Raw genomic sequence first — 20,081 nt, 5'->3', positions numbered from 1 at the left:
TTCTGGGAGGTGCCCTTTAGATTGGCATCTATGCCTCAGCTGTGAAGTACGGCCTGGATTTTGCCCACCTGATGAGCCAGTAAGCCTCGGACTTCCATCCAGGTATCACAGGTTTCTGGAATCAACATCTGGCACAAGTCTCAGAGCTCAGTCAGATACACACCTGGAATGCAGCAAACCACATGAGCCAGTCCAGGCGATAGTGATACGGACTGATGAAGCAGGGCCTCCGGCGCAGGTCCCCCGGCTTGCACTTGAATTCGTACTCCTCCCAAACCGCAGCCGGGCCATTGGGATCCGGGCTGGAAGTCCCTTGAAGGATGACCTCAGTTCTCTCTTTAGTGATGCTGCAAACGACGGGGCGGAGGGAGTTATTCTTTGAACCCACGAACAGCCCAGCTCCAAACCCAAAGTCCTGCAGCTCATAATGGCAGCAGGAGGGAAGGTGTCCCCAAGCGGCAGGAAAAATCACAGGAGGTGCTGGAGTGAGATCCTAGAGGGAAGGTGCACCTGTGCAGGTGCAAAGCAGGTAAGCAGAAGGCGACGCTGGGAGGTTAGTTCACATTCCCCCAGAGGACAACCACCTCAGGCAGATTCTAGAAACTGTAGGGTAGACATATTTTAAATAAATTAATTAAATGCTGGAGGTTGGGGTCAGAAAAGAAAGTTACTGAAGAAACACTGGCGACTGAAAAACTATGAACTATATGGAGTAATTGCACAGATAAAATTTGCCCACCCTCCCCTGGCAACATCAGAATTGATTGCTAGACAGTAGAGCTGACCAAGAGAAGTTAGGACAAACAGAAGAAACATTTCTTCCTGTAACACTGAATCGCCTTCTGGAATTCACTGACTACAGAAGGAAGCTGCTAGAAAGAGGCATATTCACAGGTCTATCAACAGCCAGAGAAGCAGAGTCTTTCCATGCCTGAAGAAAGTAATACCTCTGAGCAATAGACAGTGGAGGTCAAAGGACGTGAGGCAGTAACAGAAAGCTAGACCAGATGAACCTTCAGCCTGAGCCAACCAAGGCCTCTGGACTGCCATCTTTTGGCTGAACAGCCTGCTTCTGTTCAGCACCAGGCATCTTCCTCTAAACGGGCCATTCCGAATCCTTGCAACTGACAGTTCTATAGATTCTCTGGAACTCTTGCACAGTGGACTGAGTTATAAGCAATGGCCGGCTGCCCAACGCTTACATGCAGGCCGTAAATCCGAGACACCAAATTACTAATAAAAAGCATGTTCCTACTGTGCTATTCAAAATATGTCAACTTTCACATAATCATATATTCATTATGGGCTGCAATCCTCTTTTTATTGGTTTACATAGGCTGGAATTACAGATGCATAATAGCAGTGTTTCATCACATGCTTGAAGGGTTCTGGTAACTGTCGAAGGGAAACCAGGTTGCCTCCAAGCAAGGCAAGATTTTTTAAAGAGTGGGTCGCGAAACGAGAAACAACAGCCCAAGGAAAACAAACTCCCACAGCTCCAAAAAAGCCAAGATCAGCTGAACGGCGCAAGGAGAGGTAGGTTTGCCCAAATCCCTTTCCAAGTCATTGCCAAAGACTTGGTTACATTGCAGAAAACAGGCTGAGGTTTTGCAGTGTGAAAGACCAGAGTCTGTCAGGAACCTCGCTTTTATACCTAGGCCAAAAAGCTGTTTTGGCTTGCTGCAAAGGAAGCTGGAGGATCGATCTAACTGCATGCGTGAGCTCCAATTCACATGCGGTCTCATGGCGGAGGACGTTGAAAAAAGAAAATAAAAATCCTGCCAGCCAGGCTTCCAGATTTAGATCCCGTACTTAGGTAGCCCAAATCCTACACCAGGAAAAACTGAATTCCTTAAGTTGTCTTTTTAGAACTAAACCAGTGCGATTTTTGCATCACCTTCTTTAGGACTATGGATCAACTAAAAAAACCCAAAACCCATTGTTAACTAATCATATGTGTTTTAACTAATTAACTGAATGATTCATATGCAGATTTAGGAAGATTTAATCAAACAATGCTAAGGTTAAAAAAAAAAAGGAAAATGTGGTCCCTAAGGTAAAGAAGGTTCCACCCCCTCACCCCAAGCCCCTCTCTCTGTCTATAAAATTTAAAATGGCACCCTTAATGGAGAGAGAGAGAGAGAGAGAGAGAGAGAGAGAGAGAGAGAGAGAGAGAGAGAGAGAGAGAGAGAGAGAGAATGATGGATCCCCTGGCATATAGACAGAAGTTGTTTGTCTTCGGCCGACAAGATTCATACCTTCCGAATGCTCCGTAGGTATTGACTATCCTCAAAGGGTTGAAGGAAGTATTCATGACTTGGCGGGAGCTCAGCAGATTCACCACCACTGGGACGCTCAGAAAAGCGATCAGGACCCCAAAGGATATGTTCACAACTCTGCGGATGTAGCAGCCTGTGGAAAAGACAAACTTGAAACCACACACACAAATACAAGGAAGTTGTGTTGCTTTTCAGCAGGGCTACTCAATCAACTTTTAATAAGCTCAAACGGTTCTGGAGAAGAGCTGATCAAAATATAACAGTGCTTGGGGAAGAAAAGAGCGTGCATTAACAGGCATTTATCTTGTGTTACAGCAACCCACTAGGTCAGAGGGCCAAGTTCCCTCATGCCACCATCCTAGGGACTTTTTGCAGACTGACCTGGGTTCCCCTCAAAGCCAACCAGAAAAACAAATGATACTTCACAAATAGACACTGCAGGATTTCAGGCAACGGGCCTTGGAATATCTTGCCAAGGATCTACTTTTCTCTAAATAGTCTGAGAAAGGGCTAACAAGAAGAATGTCTAAAATGCTACATTATAAAAAGGCTGGAGGCAAAGAAATCACAGCCGGCCTTCGAAGAATCATCTGCTTTCTCTCTTAGTTGGGATGGATTTTCCTCCGGACAACTTTAAGGGGGCACCAAAAGAAATTCTGCATTTGAGGTCCAATTATGAACCCATTTTAGCAAATTCTGAAGTCCCAGTGGCATGACTGGGTCTATTTATCCCATCAAAACCTAATTAGGTCTTTGACTTCAAAACCAATATGCAAACCTAAACACTGGTAACTGACTGTTTGGTTTCAGAGAAACTGAATACAAAATTTTATTACTTGAGTCTTAATGCTAAAGGGCTCAGTATCAATGTTCCAAATTGGATAAAACATGATGTCCATTTAACAGCATCATTTGTAGATGAGCTGAGAATTTTTGTGGTGAATGTTTTTGGATACTATGACCCACTTGCAAACCGAGCCTCGGATTGGTTCGTCTCGCTGTTTGCCAACCAACGCTACCGCTAAACCAAGCAACTTGTCAGTTACATAGCAACTGCGGTGAGTAAGTTTATCCCCAGTAAGGCTGGTTGGGATGCTTGTACAGTTTAGTTATCTTTGTGGGTTTCATGTGCAATGCACCCATTTATTATTTTTATAGTAAAAATATTAAAATAATTTATTTGAATGACACAATAAGAAGGAGGAATAAACTACGATTCCCAGGAAGCTGTGTGAGACGCACGGACAGATGCAGAGGGACACCAGCCTGTAAGGAAAACATTTCTGATTGGATTTGGGACTGGCGCTGTGGCGCAACCTGGACAACACGGAGACTGGCGGGCCAGCACCACGGCTTGGCCCGGAGTCCCCGGCAGCATGTGCCAGCCCCAAGCTGCATGGTCACACTCGCCCTTCTCCGGGCCAGGAGGAGGAGTGTGGCGTTGGAGGAGGCAGCAGCAACTTGCAGTGGGGAGCCTTGGTATGCAGCCAGGCTTCAGTTGCGGCAGAAGCGCAGCCAGGACGAGAGTGCCCAGCCATAATGTCATCATCCAGCGCCTTGGCAAGGCTAGCCATGGCAGTTTGTAGCCTGGAGGCAGGGCGCCTTGGGCCACTGGCAAGGAGTACGGGTACACTGAGGCCTGCAGCCCATCTCATCCTCTGTCGGGCAGAAGAGAGGACAGCGGCCCAAATGAGGAGGCGGGACCAGGCCAGGCACAGGCCGCCTTGCCAAAGCAGGAGAGAGGCGGGGGTGGGTGGGTGGGTGGCTGTCATGCTGGACTGGCCCCAGGTGTTGCACCTCACCCTTGGGATGGGCACGTTGGGGGCAGGGCTGGGTATCCCCTGTTAGGAGGGAGGGATATAAGGGGCTCCAGATCGCTGGCAGGGGAGGAGAAAGGAAGCCTGTCTCTGCATACCAAAGAGAAGCCTCTAGGGCAGGGAAGGGAATATTGAAGGGTGAAGCCGCCTCTGTTCCTCGTCCCTGTCCACATCTGTCCTTGCCTAGAGGGTGAGGCTTCAGACTCAGCACTGGCTGGGAGGTGGCCATACACTGGGTGGCGACAAGTCACAGGACCCAGTGGACCACAGCGGCAATCCGTGAAGCAATCCCACCCCCAGGAGGAGTCTCACAATTTCTGCCCATAAAATTCTTTATTTCTATGATTATCTTAATAATTCTTTCTTTAGAGAATTGCTAGCAGCGTGTTGGGGGGAAGTTTATTGCAATTAACGCATTTCTGCGCATGCAGAGGTAGTGTTGCCAGGTGGGAGATCAGAGGCCTGGCACCTATGTTTTAGCTTTCTCCTTGTGTGTGCGCTCCTGGCCTGCATGATGATGTCACAAATCTGGCCGCTGCGGTGTGCAGGGGCACACAGCGCCACCCGGGAGTGCATCCAAGGAGGTGCGTTCCCCCCCGCCAGTCAGGAAAGCGGGGGCAGGAGGTAGAGGGTGGAGCGGGGGATCCTCTGCCCCAGTGGGGGACTGGCAACCCTACACAGATTTGATATTTCTGTGGTGAACGCATTTGAGCTTTTTGAATGCTGACCAAACGGCTCTGTTGGCTCTGATGATCATGACTAGAGATGGGCACGAACCACGTTACAAACTTCAAAAACCAACGAAATTGGCGATTGCACGATCATGATCTGGCAGTTCGTGATTTTCCATGGCCAACGAACCAGTGTTCGGGAGAGGCCTGGTTTGGTGCGTTCGGCCGTGGTTCAGGAAGGCAGTCAGGTGTCAGCAATCTATTCCCCTAGCAACGGAGCAGGGGGAATGCCTGAACTCTGTCTGCGCTCCTTCTGTCACCCTGGAAACCTGAATGGAAGCCCAGCTTACCTTGATCGGCAGGTCTTCCTTCCAACCACAGAGCTGCAAAGCAATTACAAGTTTGGAGAAGACACCCAGGGGAGGGAGGGGGAAGGGGGTGTTCTGTAGCTAAGGGCACTCCAATCTCATCCCTGCAAACCCTGATAGGCATCTCTGATGGCCAAACACAGACCTCCTACATTGCTCAATGGGACCTGTGCTTATAAATAGCTGTGGGCTCCCAGGCTGGGTTTCACTTTCAGCGAGCAGTGGAGTGGGACAGAGGTCTGGGCCAACGTCAACCGGTGGCTCTAATTGTGTCGAGTGAGAGTTTCCTGGGGGCCTTGGTTTGGAGAGGGTATAATTCCAAGACCCCTTTTGCAATCTTGTCCAAACTTGGGTGATGGCTGTAGGAGAGCCTGCAAAAGACCCCCCGGGAATATGGGCTCTCTAAGTGCCACGGGGGCCGTTCCGTGCCCCGCGAACCACGAACTGGTTTGGCAATGGAAAATGTTCATTGCAGTTCGCGACTTTGGGATCGTTGTTGGCACTGAACCACGAACCACTGGTTCGTTAATTTTTTTTGGTTCGTGCCTATGTCTAATCATGACACGCAATCACAATACAAGCTAAATCAGAAAGGGCCCAAGCAGGCTTAGTTATTTGCTAAATCCAAGCCAACTTTGGATAATCTGAACAAGACCTTCTGCAGGTACCACCTTGCACATGGGCAAAATCAACGACTGCCTGCACACAGAGATTCACTGTTGTGGCCCTCACCTTGTGAAATGGCTTGCCTGATGAGGTAAGGGAGGTTCCCACTCTCCTGGCTTTCCCCAAACTTTGCAAAACTATATTTTTCAGGAGGGTTTTTTTATGCAGGTAGAAGGGCTATACTGTATTAAAATTGTTCTGAGAGATACTTTGGGGGAAAGGATAGGGACTGCATACTATACTACTGCGTACTAACAGTTGCTGTAGCCTTTTGTATTGTTTATGAGACATTCCAGCCATAGTTCATATTGACTTATATTTATAATATGAGTCAATATGAACTATGAATCTACTTTGAGTCTCACTGAGAAAGGCAGACTATAAATAATATAAATAAATGCACAGAACACAGAAATACGCAGGAAAAAAATAGTGGGTTTTGCCAATTTACCTGCAAGATTAGACAAGATAGCAACAGGAACAGAAATAAGTATGTTTGAAATCTCTGTAGCTTTTGGCTCAAACCTTCAGTAGACTGAAGTAAGACCCCCCCCCTCAAGTTATTGGTTCAGAATGTTTATGAACATTCCAACTTCTGAAGTTTAAGAAACTGACAGCAAATGTCTTAAAGACAGATGAGAGGATCAATACAGAAGGGAGAAAGCAGAATACTTTTTGTCTCCCCTAACTTGTCCTTTTCTCCATATCCCTTCTAAGGGATTACTTTCTTTCCCATTTCCCTTTACAATGTATATCATTGTTATTTATTATTTCAACTTTCTCTGTATGTGTAAAGGTACCCAAGAGAGCCACAGTTTTCTCGAAAGGCTCTGATACAGCTGCAAGCTTTGTATATGGTAACTGAAAAGGGATCCAAAGTTACTAAGAATCAGACAAATAAGCAGAGCTGACCCATGTTGCATCCTGCCTTTAAAAAAAAACCATTAAAAGTCAACAAATGAGACTCAAAGGGAAAACACAAATCGCTCCTCTCCTATCTCTGCAGGGGGGCCACATTTGTTTAAAGCCTTTCTGAAGCCCTGATAAACTGTTTAGTCTGAGAATATTTTGGGAGAATCAATCTGATTCCAAAGGGAGGTCCTATCCCTTGCTTATGTCTGCGAAAGGAGAAGTGTATTTCGGAAGACCAGGATTTGGCATGTTGCGAGGAACGAAAGGACAGAGAGAACAACTACAAAGAAGAATTTAATGCTTTGCGCCAGGAAGCCACCGGCTGAACGCTTCCATTTCCCAGGGCCACCTGTTGTGAATTTGCCTCTGGGGTCCTGTGACAGGGCTGTCATATTTACGTTTCTCTGCATCTCAACGGAGGATAACTGAGTGTAGACACAATGCTGTAAAACTTCTGCTGCAACTTGTATGGCAGCTGCTAAAGAACTCTGCAAAGGTCCAGAGTTTGTTCTCTCCAAAAGACCAAGTTTCTAGTCTTCACGACTGCATCAGAAACCTTGAAAGCATGGGGGTAATTTCTGTGCGTGTTTGACGGGACTTTAAGGATCCATTCCTTCTGACACTTGACCAACGTACTGCTTGAGCCCTACAAGAATGACTTACCATACCGCAAAGGCGCTCCTTTTTCTTTTGCTGCTTTATCTTGCGTCTCCAACACTCGGGCCTTGATGCCTTTTCCTCTGGAGCTGAAAAGAGACCCCAAGGAGACATCGTCGAAGCAGGCAAGGCTGGGCACCATGGTCAACCAGTTCAGGAAGCTCAGGTTCCCGCTAATGATGAGAAGCGCCTGAAGAGGGAAAAGAAGGGGAGATTGTCAGCCTGAGGGAACGACTGAGAAAATGCAGGGTGAACACTGACAAAGCAGAAAGATTCCTGATCAGAAACAACTTATTACAAAGCATCCAGTCTGCGAACAGTCCAGAATAGGAGGCTTCAACCCCCTGTCCTGTCTCCACATTCCTGGACCACGGCCATTCCCTTCCACAATCTCCCCATGGGCTTTATTTGGTTCGGTGGTCACACGTAGGTGACCTCCAATATGTTCTCTGCTTTTATCAGGATACTTGTCATGTCTGAGCCCCATCCACGCCGATGTTAATGATCCCTCTGTGCCGAACCAATGTATCCTGCTGTAACTCAATGTCATTTTACCAGTGTTATAACTATTTCTTCCACAGGCTTCCACAGGTGTTTATCTGATGGACTGTAACAGCTTCCAGTGCTTCTGATCTTGTACTCCCTCTCAGACTTTGCTGTGTCTTGTTTCCTAGTGACTCAACTTGGTATTACAAATATGTGGAACGTTCTCACACTAGGAGAGCGCCAAAACCTTGTTTATGATTGGGAGGGGGGAGAAAGGAGTAAACCAGAAGGGTAAAAGAGAAGTCTCTCTCACATGATGTCACGCCTATCAACTTTAACTCTTGCTGCTTAGATGCTTACCTTGCTTCTGAGTAGTTCTATGGACATATATATGCAAATGATCTGATTTCTGAATAAAAACCCATTTAACCAAGAGCCTGTGTCTTGCTGCAAAGGTGCAGGGATCTGCCTACCATATCCTGTCCTCCATAGCCTGACATGACTAAACCTAGCATGCTTATCCTGAGATGAAAGGTCCACTGAAGTGGCTGGTCCAATGGGGTGGCCTCATCCAATGTCGGCAGTCTTTTGTATGGGTAAACAATATGGGAGTTTACAGGATCTCTGCTGAATTCCCCCTTTGATTTGGGGGTTCCATGTGACTGCATCAGTTTGCTGACTTGTAATGTCAGAAATCTGAAGCCACAGACCTGGAATGGTTTTTCAATTGCCAGCAGTTTCTTCTTTTTATTTTTTGTAGAATTTGTTTTAAAATAATAATGTAATTAACCACTTTCCAGCTGGAAAAAAATGTTTTCTTCCTGGAAGAATGCCATTCTAAAATTACAACCTACAGTTTTTTAAAATTTATTCCTGCAGAATTTTTAAAAATAATAACAACATTGGGGAAAATGGTGAATGCTGACTCTTCTTGCTGTGTGTAACAATACTCAGTTCGGTCTGGAAGAAGCAGAATCATAACTAAATAGAACCTGGGCCGTTTCCAGACGGCTTACCTGCCTCCGGAATGTTGCGCCATCTTGCGGGGAAAACGCAAAATATCGCTTTTTCTCGCGTGAGTTTTGCGTGACGTCGTGCAAAACTCGCGCGAGAAAACGCGATATTTCACGTTTTTCCCGCAAGATGGCGCAACATTCCGGAGGCAGGTAAGCCATCTGGAAACGGCTCTGCTTACCCCCCTTGTTCACCTCAATTTCTGAGTGACCTGGGGAAGACCTCCCACGAGGTCTGAATAAGGCCCCAAGATCGGCAACATGGCCTTGCCCCTTGGGGTTTCCCACTTCTTAACCCGGCCAACTTTGGACAGTACTGCCATAAACTGTGGACAAAGCAGGTTAGAAATCCCCAACAAGCCATCCGGGATGAAGCCGGCTGCTGCCGCGTCCAAAGCTAGGTGCCGTGCTCTCCAGTCCAGAGCCATTTCCAGATGGCTTACCTGCCTCCAGAACGTTGCGCCATCTTGCGGGGAAAACACGAAATATCGCGTTTTCTCGCGTGAGTTTTGCGCGACGTCACGTTTTCCCCGCAAGATGGCACAACGTTCCGGAGGCATGTAAGCCGTCTGGAAATGGCCCAGGATCCCTGAATCCCTTTCAGGAAGCTGGAATGGGCTGCAGCAGGCAGAAAGAAATGCTCCCCTAGCCAGTGCTGGAGGAGGGGGCAGGCACCAAGCACTGCTGTCACGGCCGCCCAGTCCACAAGTCTGAGGCTCTTGGTGCAAGGCCAACACCCTCGTCCTCTCCGAAGAGAACAGGACTAATGCAAATGTTGAAAATAATTTAAAAAATAGGATCACCGGGGCTCTGATATTTTGTCTGCTTGGCTGCTGGCCAGAGGGGATTATTTACGCTGTTAAGGTTAGTGCTTTGACAGCAATTACACGTATGCACGTGACCCGTAATGCTTAAATTTTAAGAAAAGGCCTGAACACCTTATACCAATCCAAATTCATCTTAACATTTGGGGAATATTAAGCAGTTAACGTCTCTCAGTTTCTTTATTCGACCCCACCCCACCTCCTTCCCATACTTGCAATACTGAGGCAATTTTAAGAAAATAATTCCCTAGTTTGCCTCTTTGACGCACGATCACTTTACTGCTTTACATGTAGCAACTGGGTGGTCCATTCTATTTTCCTTTCCTTTTTGGTAATGATTCTCCTCTTGTTATTACTTAGAAGCCAGAAGTCCGAGAATCTTATTTCTACCAGCTGTCAAAAAAAATCTGCAAGGTTTGAAAAATAATACTAATCTGGCCTCCGAGGTTTTGACACAAGGGTAGAATTAGGAACCTTCCACACCACCTTCCCCCACACATGCTCACTGGTCCAATTCAGACAGCTCTTGCAAGCGGGTGGGTAACTCAGTGCAATGATGTCCCTGGACGGATCTGAGCAGAAAATGGTTTTGAAGTGAAAAATGCTATCAGAGAAGGGTCCAAAGGAGTTAGCCGTGTTAGTCTGTGGTAGCAAAAAAGTAGCACCTTTAAGACTAACCAACTTTACTGTACCATAAGCTTTCGAGAATCATAGTTCTCTTCATCAGATGCAACATCTGACGAAGAGAACTATGATTCTCGAAAGCTTATGCTACAGTAAGGTTGGTTAGTCTTAAAGGTGCTACTGGACTCTTTTCTATCTGAGAAGGACCTCCCTTGGCGTACTATTTTTGGCTGTCTTCTGAAATTGGTTATGTGCCTCTTTTTTTTAAAAAATGTAATTTTTGCAGCATCCTTTTATCCACAGGAAGGCCAAAGATTAATCCATCAAACAGCGGATGTATTCTTCAACACCGAATTCCACTAATGGTGGATAATGACAATGATTCCAGCAGTGGATACAGTGCTGGACTAGGGTCTGGGAGACATGGGTTCGAATCCCCACTCAGCCAAGAAGTTTGGTGGATGCCCTTGAACCAGTCATTTCTATCACTGCCAAACCTACCTCACAGGGTTGTCACAGAGGGTAAAAGAGACAAGAGAAGAACCATGTAGGCCCCTCCGAGCACCTAGTAGGAAAGGAAGGATAAAAACAGCAAACAGACAGGAAGGAAGTTGGCTTCCCTTCTAGATGTGGGCCCCGGGCCCCAAAACCTTTACCTTTACACCCCATGACCAAAACGACACTCATCTATGAGCAAAACACTTAGAATACAATGTGGGACATTCGTGGTCTTGCACAATTGGATCATATCCAGTATCTTCATCACAGACGGCTCTGAACTGGGATTGGGGGAAGATGGCATTTGGCCGCAGCAGACATTTCTCTGATGAAGATGGCCTAGAAATACCCCCCGACCCTGAGCCCTGGCAGCAAAGACAGGTTTGCAGGGCTGTGAATCACAGCAAGCCACACACTCCCTGCATCATGAAGGATTTCTTTTATTAAGACACAGTATTAATCATGGTAATTGGGTGGGAATTGTAAGGTTATAAAACTACAGAATGTCTAATGAGCGAGGGCCTGAAAGGAGGAGCTGGGTTTTTTTTAAATCTAATAATGTCAGTTTTATGGATTATGACTGGAGTTTTATGAAGTGTGATATGAAATACTGTGGATTCATGGCTCTCGCCAGATTAATTTGGGGGGGGGGAGGGAGTTGCCCTGCTCCTTAAGCCCCCAAACACTTATGCCTTATGTTTCTCTCCCCTGTCCTGGTGCACAAGCTCCCGATGGCAAAAAATGCCCATAGACATCTTTTACAGGTCCATATGAAGTTTAGTTGCATTTGAAACGTAACTGCAGATTATTAGAGGAAGACGGTAGACACAAGAAGCTCACATTCACTGTCACAGACCATCCACTGGCCCTGTAGAATCTTTCCAATAATGAGTAAAACCATTCAGCACTCAGACAGAGGATGCCTCTAATAGTTTTTCCAATAATGTTACCCATCTTGAACAAGCAGGTTCAGGAAAGGGGTAGGCAGGCACTATGGATATGGTAGGCCTTACTCTTTACTAGCTGGCTCAACATAGTATTAAGGGCCTCACCAAGGCCATTTTCAGAGCATTTGGGGATCTAACTTCTGCATCCGATTCAGTAGATCGGAATCAACTGCGGACAAAACTATATAGACAAGCTTCTATTGTTCCTGATTCAGGAATTTCATTCCAATATATTTGCTAGAGTTAAGGCAGGAGATTCTGATTTCCCGGGGAAGGGATTAACAGGGGTGTGTTTGGGCCCCTTTGCTCTTTAACCTGTATCTAAACAATATTGTTCTAAGTTTATCAGGCCCTGAGATCTTTCCACCATCCTTGGGTGGTCGGAAAGCGTCAGTCCTCCTATATGCAGATGACATGGTGTTGCTGTCCTTAACCTGTATCAGCTTGTACAAACTGGGTTATTTCTGTAAGGGCGAGGCTTTAAATATCAACTTTGCCAAGACCAAATTAACTGTCTTTGGGAAGAAATCTTGAAGATGTAAATGGTCAGCAGGTGACAATCCCAATGAACAATGTAGAACCTTTAGGTATCTTGGGGTTATGTTTAGTGAAACTCTGTTACGGAAAGTCCACTTGGCAATAATAAGAGCCTCAGTTTTGACAACTACAGGGGCCATCTTAAAATTTTACAGCTCAAAGGAAGGATTCCAATGTAAGGCCATCCTACAACTTCTACATAGTGCAGAGATTTGGGGTCAGAATGAACATCTGATTTTGACCCACGAACCACTCCAAAATCTTTTTAAAGAGAATTCTATCTTTGTCTCGTGGCACTCCAACGGCTTTAGTGCAGGCTGAACTTGGATTACCTTCTATCACGGCCTGTTTGCACTTGGCCTTATTTAGATTCTGGAGAAAGCAAAGGAATCTTTCTACTAGTCCATTCTTTAGGCAAGACACACACACACACACACACACACAAGACCAGATCAAAACGGCACAGAAGCAGCACTGAATTTCAACAAAATGTTTCTAAGATATCTAGTGTACTTTTACCCTGATTTTCTTTCCTCCAAGGAGCTCAGAGAGGCACTCTAATCTCTATTTCACATGCTCTCTCAGAAAAGAGATCAGACCTAGAAGAAGGTGGAGTGAAAACTGGTGGAAGGAGCATTAACAATTTGAGATATGCAGATGACACCACATTACTGGCAGAAAAAAGTGAAGACTTGAAATGACTATTGATGAAGGTTAAAGGAGAAAGTGTCAAAGCAGAATTACATCTGATCATCAGGAAGACAAAAGTACTGTGGAATTACACAATTTAAAGTTGACAATGAAGAAACTGAAATTGTTCAAGATTTTCTATTCCTTGGCTCAATCATCAACCAAAAGGGAGACTGCAATCAAGAAATTAGAAGAATACTGAGACTTGGAAGAGCAGCTGTGAGAGACTAAAGAAGATCCTTTAAGATAAAGATGTCTCTTTGGGAACCAAGATCAAGATAATCCAAACTATAGTATTCTCCATTACTATGTATGGATGTGGAAGTTGGACAGTGAAGAAAGCTGACAGGAAGAAAATTGATTCATTTGAAATGTGGTGCTGGAGGAAAGTTCTGCGGATATCCTGGACAACCAAAAAGACAAATATGCAGGTACTAGATCAAATCAAGCCTGAATTTTCCATAGAAGCTAAAATGACAAAACTGAAGCTCTCGTACTTTGGTCACATCATGAGAAGATAAGATTCTCTGGAAAAGTCAATAATGCTAGGAAAAGTGGGAGGTAGTAGGAAAAGAAAAAGACCTAATGTCATATATGCCAGTCTGCATATCTACCATGAATGTATTCTGTGTTATGTACTGGTCCTCTGAGGGCATGAGAAGTTTCTTATTGATGTTAAGGCAGTAGGTTATCTTGCAAGTATTTACTTTCTCTTTCCTCGCTGCCTCCAGCAAATGTCCTTGAAGGCTGGCTGTGGCCAGCTCGAAATGTATCCTTCTTGGGAACTGAGATGATTTCATTCTTTGTTCTGTCTAGCCTAAACCTAGCTTCTCCCTTTCACACACCCCCTGGCTTTTTTGCACCCAAGCCTTTAACAGTCCTTATTCTGATGGCAGGAACTTTCCCTATAACTAACATCACCAACCCCATTTACATCACTTCTGCCAATTCAGCTGTCTGAGCACCTTGAACTTGATCGATCTCTAATAAAGTTACTTCAACCAAAACACCTGTGTGTTTGCTGTGGATAACTGGGGGAATCCACCTGCCAAGGACTAACATTTTGGTAGAAGTCCCAACTTCTGGAACCAGGACCGCAACCAAGGCCCCCTCCATAATGGCAGGGCACCCTGCAGCAGGAATTCCCAAGAAACCAGATGAAACTTCAAACCATCCCAAAGACCCCGCAAAGCTGCGTGGGCTCCGTGCAGCCACCGCCGTGTCGATGGAGGAAGGGATGACAGAATGGGCCGCGAGGGTGGAGCATCGAGTTAGCTCACTTTTTCACCGAGACAGTTACCTGCCATGGAGCACTGTAACCCCCCTCCCCCCGGAGCTACAGACGTTGGGAGCAGAGGGGGGCGAGAAAAGGAGGCATTGGAAGAATATTTGTCAGGGAAGTTTGTTCCTCAATAGAGACTCCCCAGACAAGGCAGCTGATCTGGGACCAAGGGAAGATGAAGTCAGCCCAGTGTCAACCCTCCATCAGGAAATGGAAGTAATGAGATGTGATTTATTGGCACTATCTGGACTCACACAGGGGTGGATGAGAGCAGCCTTAGATGGGTCCATTCCCCAGAGGCAGTCGAGCCAGTGGGAACCCGAAGCTTGGGCTAACCCCCAGGAGGAGGATGAGCTGGGAATGGAGGGAACGTTTCTGAAGTCTTCGACTCCGTGGATGAGCAGCAGCCCATCCGGGGACAGTTACAGGTTGTGCAGGGGGAACTGGATCTTCTTAAGAGAGAAATGGCCCAGGTGATGAGAAGGTTCCAGGAGATGATGCATCACTGGCCACCGGGGGGAATACCTGCTGGCCACGGACCAGAAGAAACAACTGTAGTCCTGCCAAGGGGACTGGATACAGTACCAGTGCCACAGAAGGCAGCTGCGCTGCTGCGGATCCCACCAAGGAGACTGGACAACCCCACCAGTTTTACCACCGAGAGCTGTGCCTGCCAACCTGCCAGGCTGCCACCCGGCCACCCCACTGCTGCAAGAAGCGCTGGTTGCCCCCTGCCCCCGGAGGTGTAAACTGGACGCTCATTTTGAGGGGGACCCCAAAGAGCTAGGTTTCTTCATCGTGCAAGCAATGGAATTTTTCCAGGAGTGGGGCCACACCTTCCCAAATGAACACAGCCAGGTAATCCACCTGGCGTCCAGTTTGGGTGGCGCGGCAGCTGAGTGGTATGTCACTATATACGAGGCCTGGGCCCCAGAACTACAGAATCTCAATACATTCATACGAGCGTTAAGGGCTCAATTTGATAACCTGCTCGAGGAGGAGAAGACAAGAACCAAACTGAAAAGCATGCAGCAGGGCAATCAGCTCATGCGTGAATACTCAGTGGAATTCAGGCAGTATGCAGCAAAGGTGCACGACTGGACGAGGGGATCAAGATTGCATTTTTCCGGGTCAGGCTAAACTCTGATTTAGTAGCCAAAGCCTTGGTACAAGATGACCCCAGAACCCTGCTGGGATGGATCCAGCTGGCCTGAGAGGTGGAGAGCTGAGACCAAGTAGTAAAGCTGTTGAAGATGCAGCATCAGGGGGCAACCAAGAAACCCCTTTCCGGAGCAGGGAGGAGAGAGAGGAGAGCCCTCAGCCTTCGCTCCCCGGATACGGAGCAAGCCATCCGAATGAAGAAGGGCCTATGCCTACAGTGTGGGGGAGTGGGACATTTTTCCGCCAAATGCCCAGGAGGGTGAAGGGAACCTGTGGAGAGGAGCCGATTGATGAAAAAGGTCACAGCCCCGGTGGGCAAATCGTCCAAAAAAGCCCCCAAGAAAAAAAGTGAAGTGGCAACCAGGCTCCAAGCGGCGGAGGGTTTGGAGGGGTTGAGCGAAGACCCATTGGAGGAGGAGGAGGAGACTCCCACCCTGTCGGCGGGAAATGCCAATGACCTGTCGTAAGGAGGTCCCGCTGACAGGTCACGAAGGAACCAGCACCTCAAGAGGTGAGACCAAAAGGGACCTTACTGTACATGCCAGTGATTTTAGTTAACCCCCTGAGGGGGACTCACATCCGAGTGCGGGCGTTAATTGACTCTGGATGGACCCGGGATTTGATTGCTCTGGCCCTAGTCACCGGGTTGAGGCTGAACGTATGTAAATTGGACCATCCCGTCGTGTTTGAGCAGATGGATGGGTCGCGAATGAAAGGGGCCCCAGCTAATGTGGAAACTGGACTTGACCCAGTAGAGATGGGGAATGACTGGGAAGCCAGAACTTTTGTCGTAAGTGGCGCCACCAAGTTCCCTTTGGTGTTGCGGATACGGTGGTTATGGGACCTTGACCCGTTTGTGAAGTGGAAAGCGGGAGAGCTGTGTTTTGCGGGGCGGGGGGGGGAGATGCCAAAATCATGTATGGAAGCCGGAATGGGGCCCAGACGCACCCCACCTCTCCGAGAGCGCCCTGTTAACTCAGGAAGAGATAGAGCAAATTCCCCCTGAATACCAGGACTTGAACCAAGTATTTGATGGGAAATAAGCTGATGAACTCCCCCCACCCCCCGCATAGGCCTACTGACTGTGCTATAGAACTGATCCCGGGGCAAAAGCTTCCAAAAGGAAAATTATTATTATTATTATTTTATTATTTATTGCATTTCTAAACCGCCCTCCCCATCAGACGGGCTCAGGGCGGTGTGACAACATACAGTTAACAACATACAGTTTAAAAACAATAAAAACATTATAAATAAACATTAAAACACTATTCCATATACAATAAAAATTCTCAATTGGCGGATATAAATATTAAAATACAGCATTTTAGGCACAGGTCTAGGCTCTTACATCACACTTGTGAGCTCCTGCATGGGTGGCCTTCAGTGGTATGGCCGGTGAGAGGACAGCCTAGTCCAGGAGTGGCCACGCTTGCTTAATGTAAGAGCCACATAGCATAAACCTGAGATGTTTGAGAGCCACAAGACATGATGCATTGAAGTGACTTCAGAGGAAAAGACGGGTTTGGGGGAGTGCCCTGAAATGACATCACAGGAAGGGGTGGGGCTTTGGCACAATATGCTGGAAGTGACATCATCAGAAGAGTTGGAGCTTCGGAAGGACTACCACCTGACCTTTGACCTAGAAGTGACATCACAAAAAGTGATGTCATCCTTGCAAGGCACCACCTCGAAAGTATTCTGTATCCACCCCCAAAGACCCCAGGTATTTTTTGAGTTGGACTTGGCAACCCCAATGTTTTATTGAAAATAGGAAATATGTGGAAAGAAAGAAGGAAGAAAAAAGGAACTGGAGGGAGGGAAAGACATGGAAAGACAGAAAGGAAGAAAAAGACAGACATGGAAAGAAGGAAGGAAAAGACAAAAAAAGAAAGAAGATATGGAAAGCAGGAAGGAAAAAAGGAAAGAAAGACAAGGAAGGAAGGAAGGCATGAAAAGAAGTAAAGGAATACATGAAAGGAAAGAAGGAAGACATGGAAAGATGTGGAAAGATATGAAAAGAAGTAAAGAGAAAGGAAAGAAGGGAAAGAGAGATTTGGAAAGGTATGAACAGATATGGAAAGAAGTAAAGAGGAAGGAAGGAAGACATGGAAAGACATGGAAAGAAAGACAGAGAGAGAGAAAGGAAGGAAGGAAGAAATGGAAGGAAGGGAGGAAGATATAGAAAGATATGGAAAGAAGAAAAGAGGAAGGAAGGAAGGCTTGGAAAGAAGTAAAAAGGAAGGGAGGGAGGGAGGCATGGAAGGAAGGAAGGAAGGAAGATATGGAAAGAAGTAAAAAGTAAGTAAGAGAGTAAGGAAGGAAGGAAGGAAGGAAGGAAGGAAGGAAGGAAGGAAGGAAGGAAGGAAGGAAGGAAGGAAGGAAGGGATGGATGGAAAGAAGGAAAGAAAGAAATGGAAAGAAGGAAAGGGAAAGGAAGGAAGGAAGAAATGGAAAGAAGGAAGGATGAAAGAAAGAAACAAAGAAAGAAAGAAAGATAGAAAGAAGGAAAGAGATGGAAAGAAGGAAAGAGAAACGAAGAAAGGAAGAAATGGAAAGGAAGGATGAAAGAAAGAAATCAAGAAAGAAAGAAATCAAGGAAGGATCACAAAAGTGGAGCCACACAATCTTAAAGCAAGCACATGTCCTCTGAAGCACATGTCCTCTCTGCCCCTCCATCCCAGCTGTCCTGCATACACTTATGGGTGAGCCAGTCCTCTGTGCAACGAATGGGGCTTCCACCCATGCAAAAGCACCCCGGTGCAGGCTTTGTTCATGCCATGAGCAGCTCTGAGCAGCTGCACACTTGCCTACTCGAGAGTAAGCCAGCAAGCAGGAAGTCCTGCCTTGGCGCTTCCTCGCTGCTTCTTCGCTCCTCCCTTTCCCCTTCCCCCCAAGTGCCCTTCCTGGGCGCTTGTTGTGAGTGTGGGGCTGGCAAAGCTCGGTGCCTGCAGAGGAGCGCCCGGTATGGCGAGGGAGGGTGGGCTGTCCTTGGCCCTGGCCCACCCCTTCCTTGCTCCAGCATTGGGAAAGAAAGAGGAAGCACGCTGGGTGCATAGATCAGGAGAGTGGCTGGTCCGCTCTGCCCCTTAAAGGAGCCTGGGGGAGGAGTGAACTTGCAAACTTCCAGGAGCCGCCAAATAAGGCTTGAAGAGCCGCATGCAGCTCGCGAGCCACCATTTGGCCACCCCTGGACTAGCCCCCATCAAACGCCTGGTGGAACATCTCCATCTTGCAGGCCCGGCGGAAAGATAACAAATCCCGCCGGGCCCTAGTTTCCTCAGACAGAGAGTTCCACCAGGTCAGAGCCAGGACCGAAAAGGCTCTGGCTCTGGTAGAGGCCAGGCGGACCTCCCTGGGGCCAGGGACCATCAGCAACTGCTTATTAGCTGATCAAAGTGACCTCCGGGGAACATATGGGGAGAGGCAGTCTTGAAGGTATGCTGGGCCCAGTCCACATAGGGCTTTATAGGTCAGCACCAGAACCTTGAACCGGACCTGGTACTCAACTGGTAACCAGTGCAGCGGGCGGAGGATGGGTGTTATATGTGCCATGACTGGAGCTCTGGCAACCATTTGTGCAGCTGCATTCTGAACCAGCTGCAGTTTCCGGATGAAGCCCAAGGGAAGCCCTGCATAGAGCGAGTTGCAGTAGTCTAATCGGGAGTATAATAAAATTATACCCAATGAGCCCAGGGGAGCGAGAGGAATTGCGTAAGTTAATTGACAAAAACCTGTCACAAGGATTCATTCACCCTGCTAGTTCCCCTCATGCTGTGCTTGTGTTATTTTGGGGGGGGAAAGGACGGGGGTTTGAGACTGTGTACTGACTATAGGGGAATTAATGCCATTTCCATGTCCAATGCTTACCCCCTCCCCTTGATCCGAGATTTGCTGGGAGTGGTGTGCCAAGGAAAAATCTTCTCTAAATTGGATTTAAGAGATGCGTACTTCCAAATAAGAATAAGGGAAGAAGATGAATGGAAAACTGCTGTTAACACTTCCTTGGGACAATTCAAATACAGAGTCATGCCATTCAGATTACAAGGGGTGCCAGGGTTTTTTATGAATTTAATTAATGAGGTATTACACAAATACCTGTACAAGGGCGTGGTTGTTTATCTTGATGACGTGTTGATTTATTCACAAGATTATGAGTCCCATGTGAAACTTGTGCGCTGGGTACTAAAAACCCTGAGGGACAACCACCTGCGGGTGAAACTGTCCAAGTGTGAATTCCACAAAGAGGACGGACTTTTTGGGGTATAGAATATCGGGGCATGGATTAAAAATGGATCCCACTAAAATACAAGCTAGGAGGCAGTTGCAATCATTTCTGGGCTTTGCTAACTTCAACAGACCCTTCATAAAGAACTTTGCCCAGATCTCTTTGCCACTAACTAATTTGCTGAAAACCAAAAGGAAGGGGCTGCAAGGGGTAAAGCCCAGTGCTAAATTAGGTTGGACTAAGGAATGCCAAGAGGCGTTTGAGCATCTAAAAACCCTATTCACCTCCGAGCTGGTCCTGCGGCCCCCAGGCAAGAACTGGAAATTTATCGTGCAGGTGGATGCAAGCGATGTTGCAATGGGGGAGGGGGCATTTTGCAAGCAGATGATGATGGGAAATTACACCTCTGTGCTTATGTATC

The 20,081-nt window shown here is 47.0% G+C and overlaps 1 protein-coding gene across 2 annotated transcripts in view; it reads right to left on the bottom strand.

Moving 5' to 3' along the window:
- The window catches only part of LMF1 (lipase maturation factor 1), a 236,380-nt gene that overhangs the window by 20,301 nt on the left and 195,998 nt on the right, over positions 1 to 20,081 (bottom strand). For both annotated transcript variants that reach the window (XM_054992834.1, XM_054992835.1), the window contains 3 exons: positions 7,377 to 7,560; positions 2,259 to 2,412; positions 164 to 347 (listed from right to left, as the gene is read on the bottom strand). In XM_054992834.1, the coding sequence (XP_054848809.1) occupies positions 164 to 347; positions 2,259 to 2,412; positions 7,377 to 7,560 (522 nt within the window). The remainder of the gene's footprint in view (positions 1 to 163; positions 348 to 2,258; positions 2,413 to 7,376; positions 7,561 to 20,081) is intronic.

This window comes from Eublepharis macularius, chromosome 12 (genome assembly GCF_028583425.1).
Source record: "Eublepharis macularius isolate TG4126 chromosome 12, MPM_Emac_v1.0, whole genome shotgun sequence".
Taxonomy (NCBI): Eukaryota; Metazoa; Chordata; class Lepidosauria; order Squamata; family Eublepharidae; genus Eublepharis; species Eublepharis macularius.
Note: the sequence above shows the minus strand (reverse complement) of the source record. Positions and strands in the feature narration are given on the sequence as shown.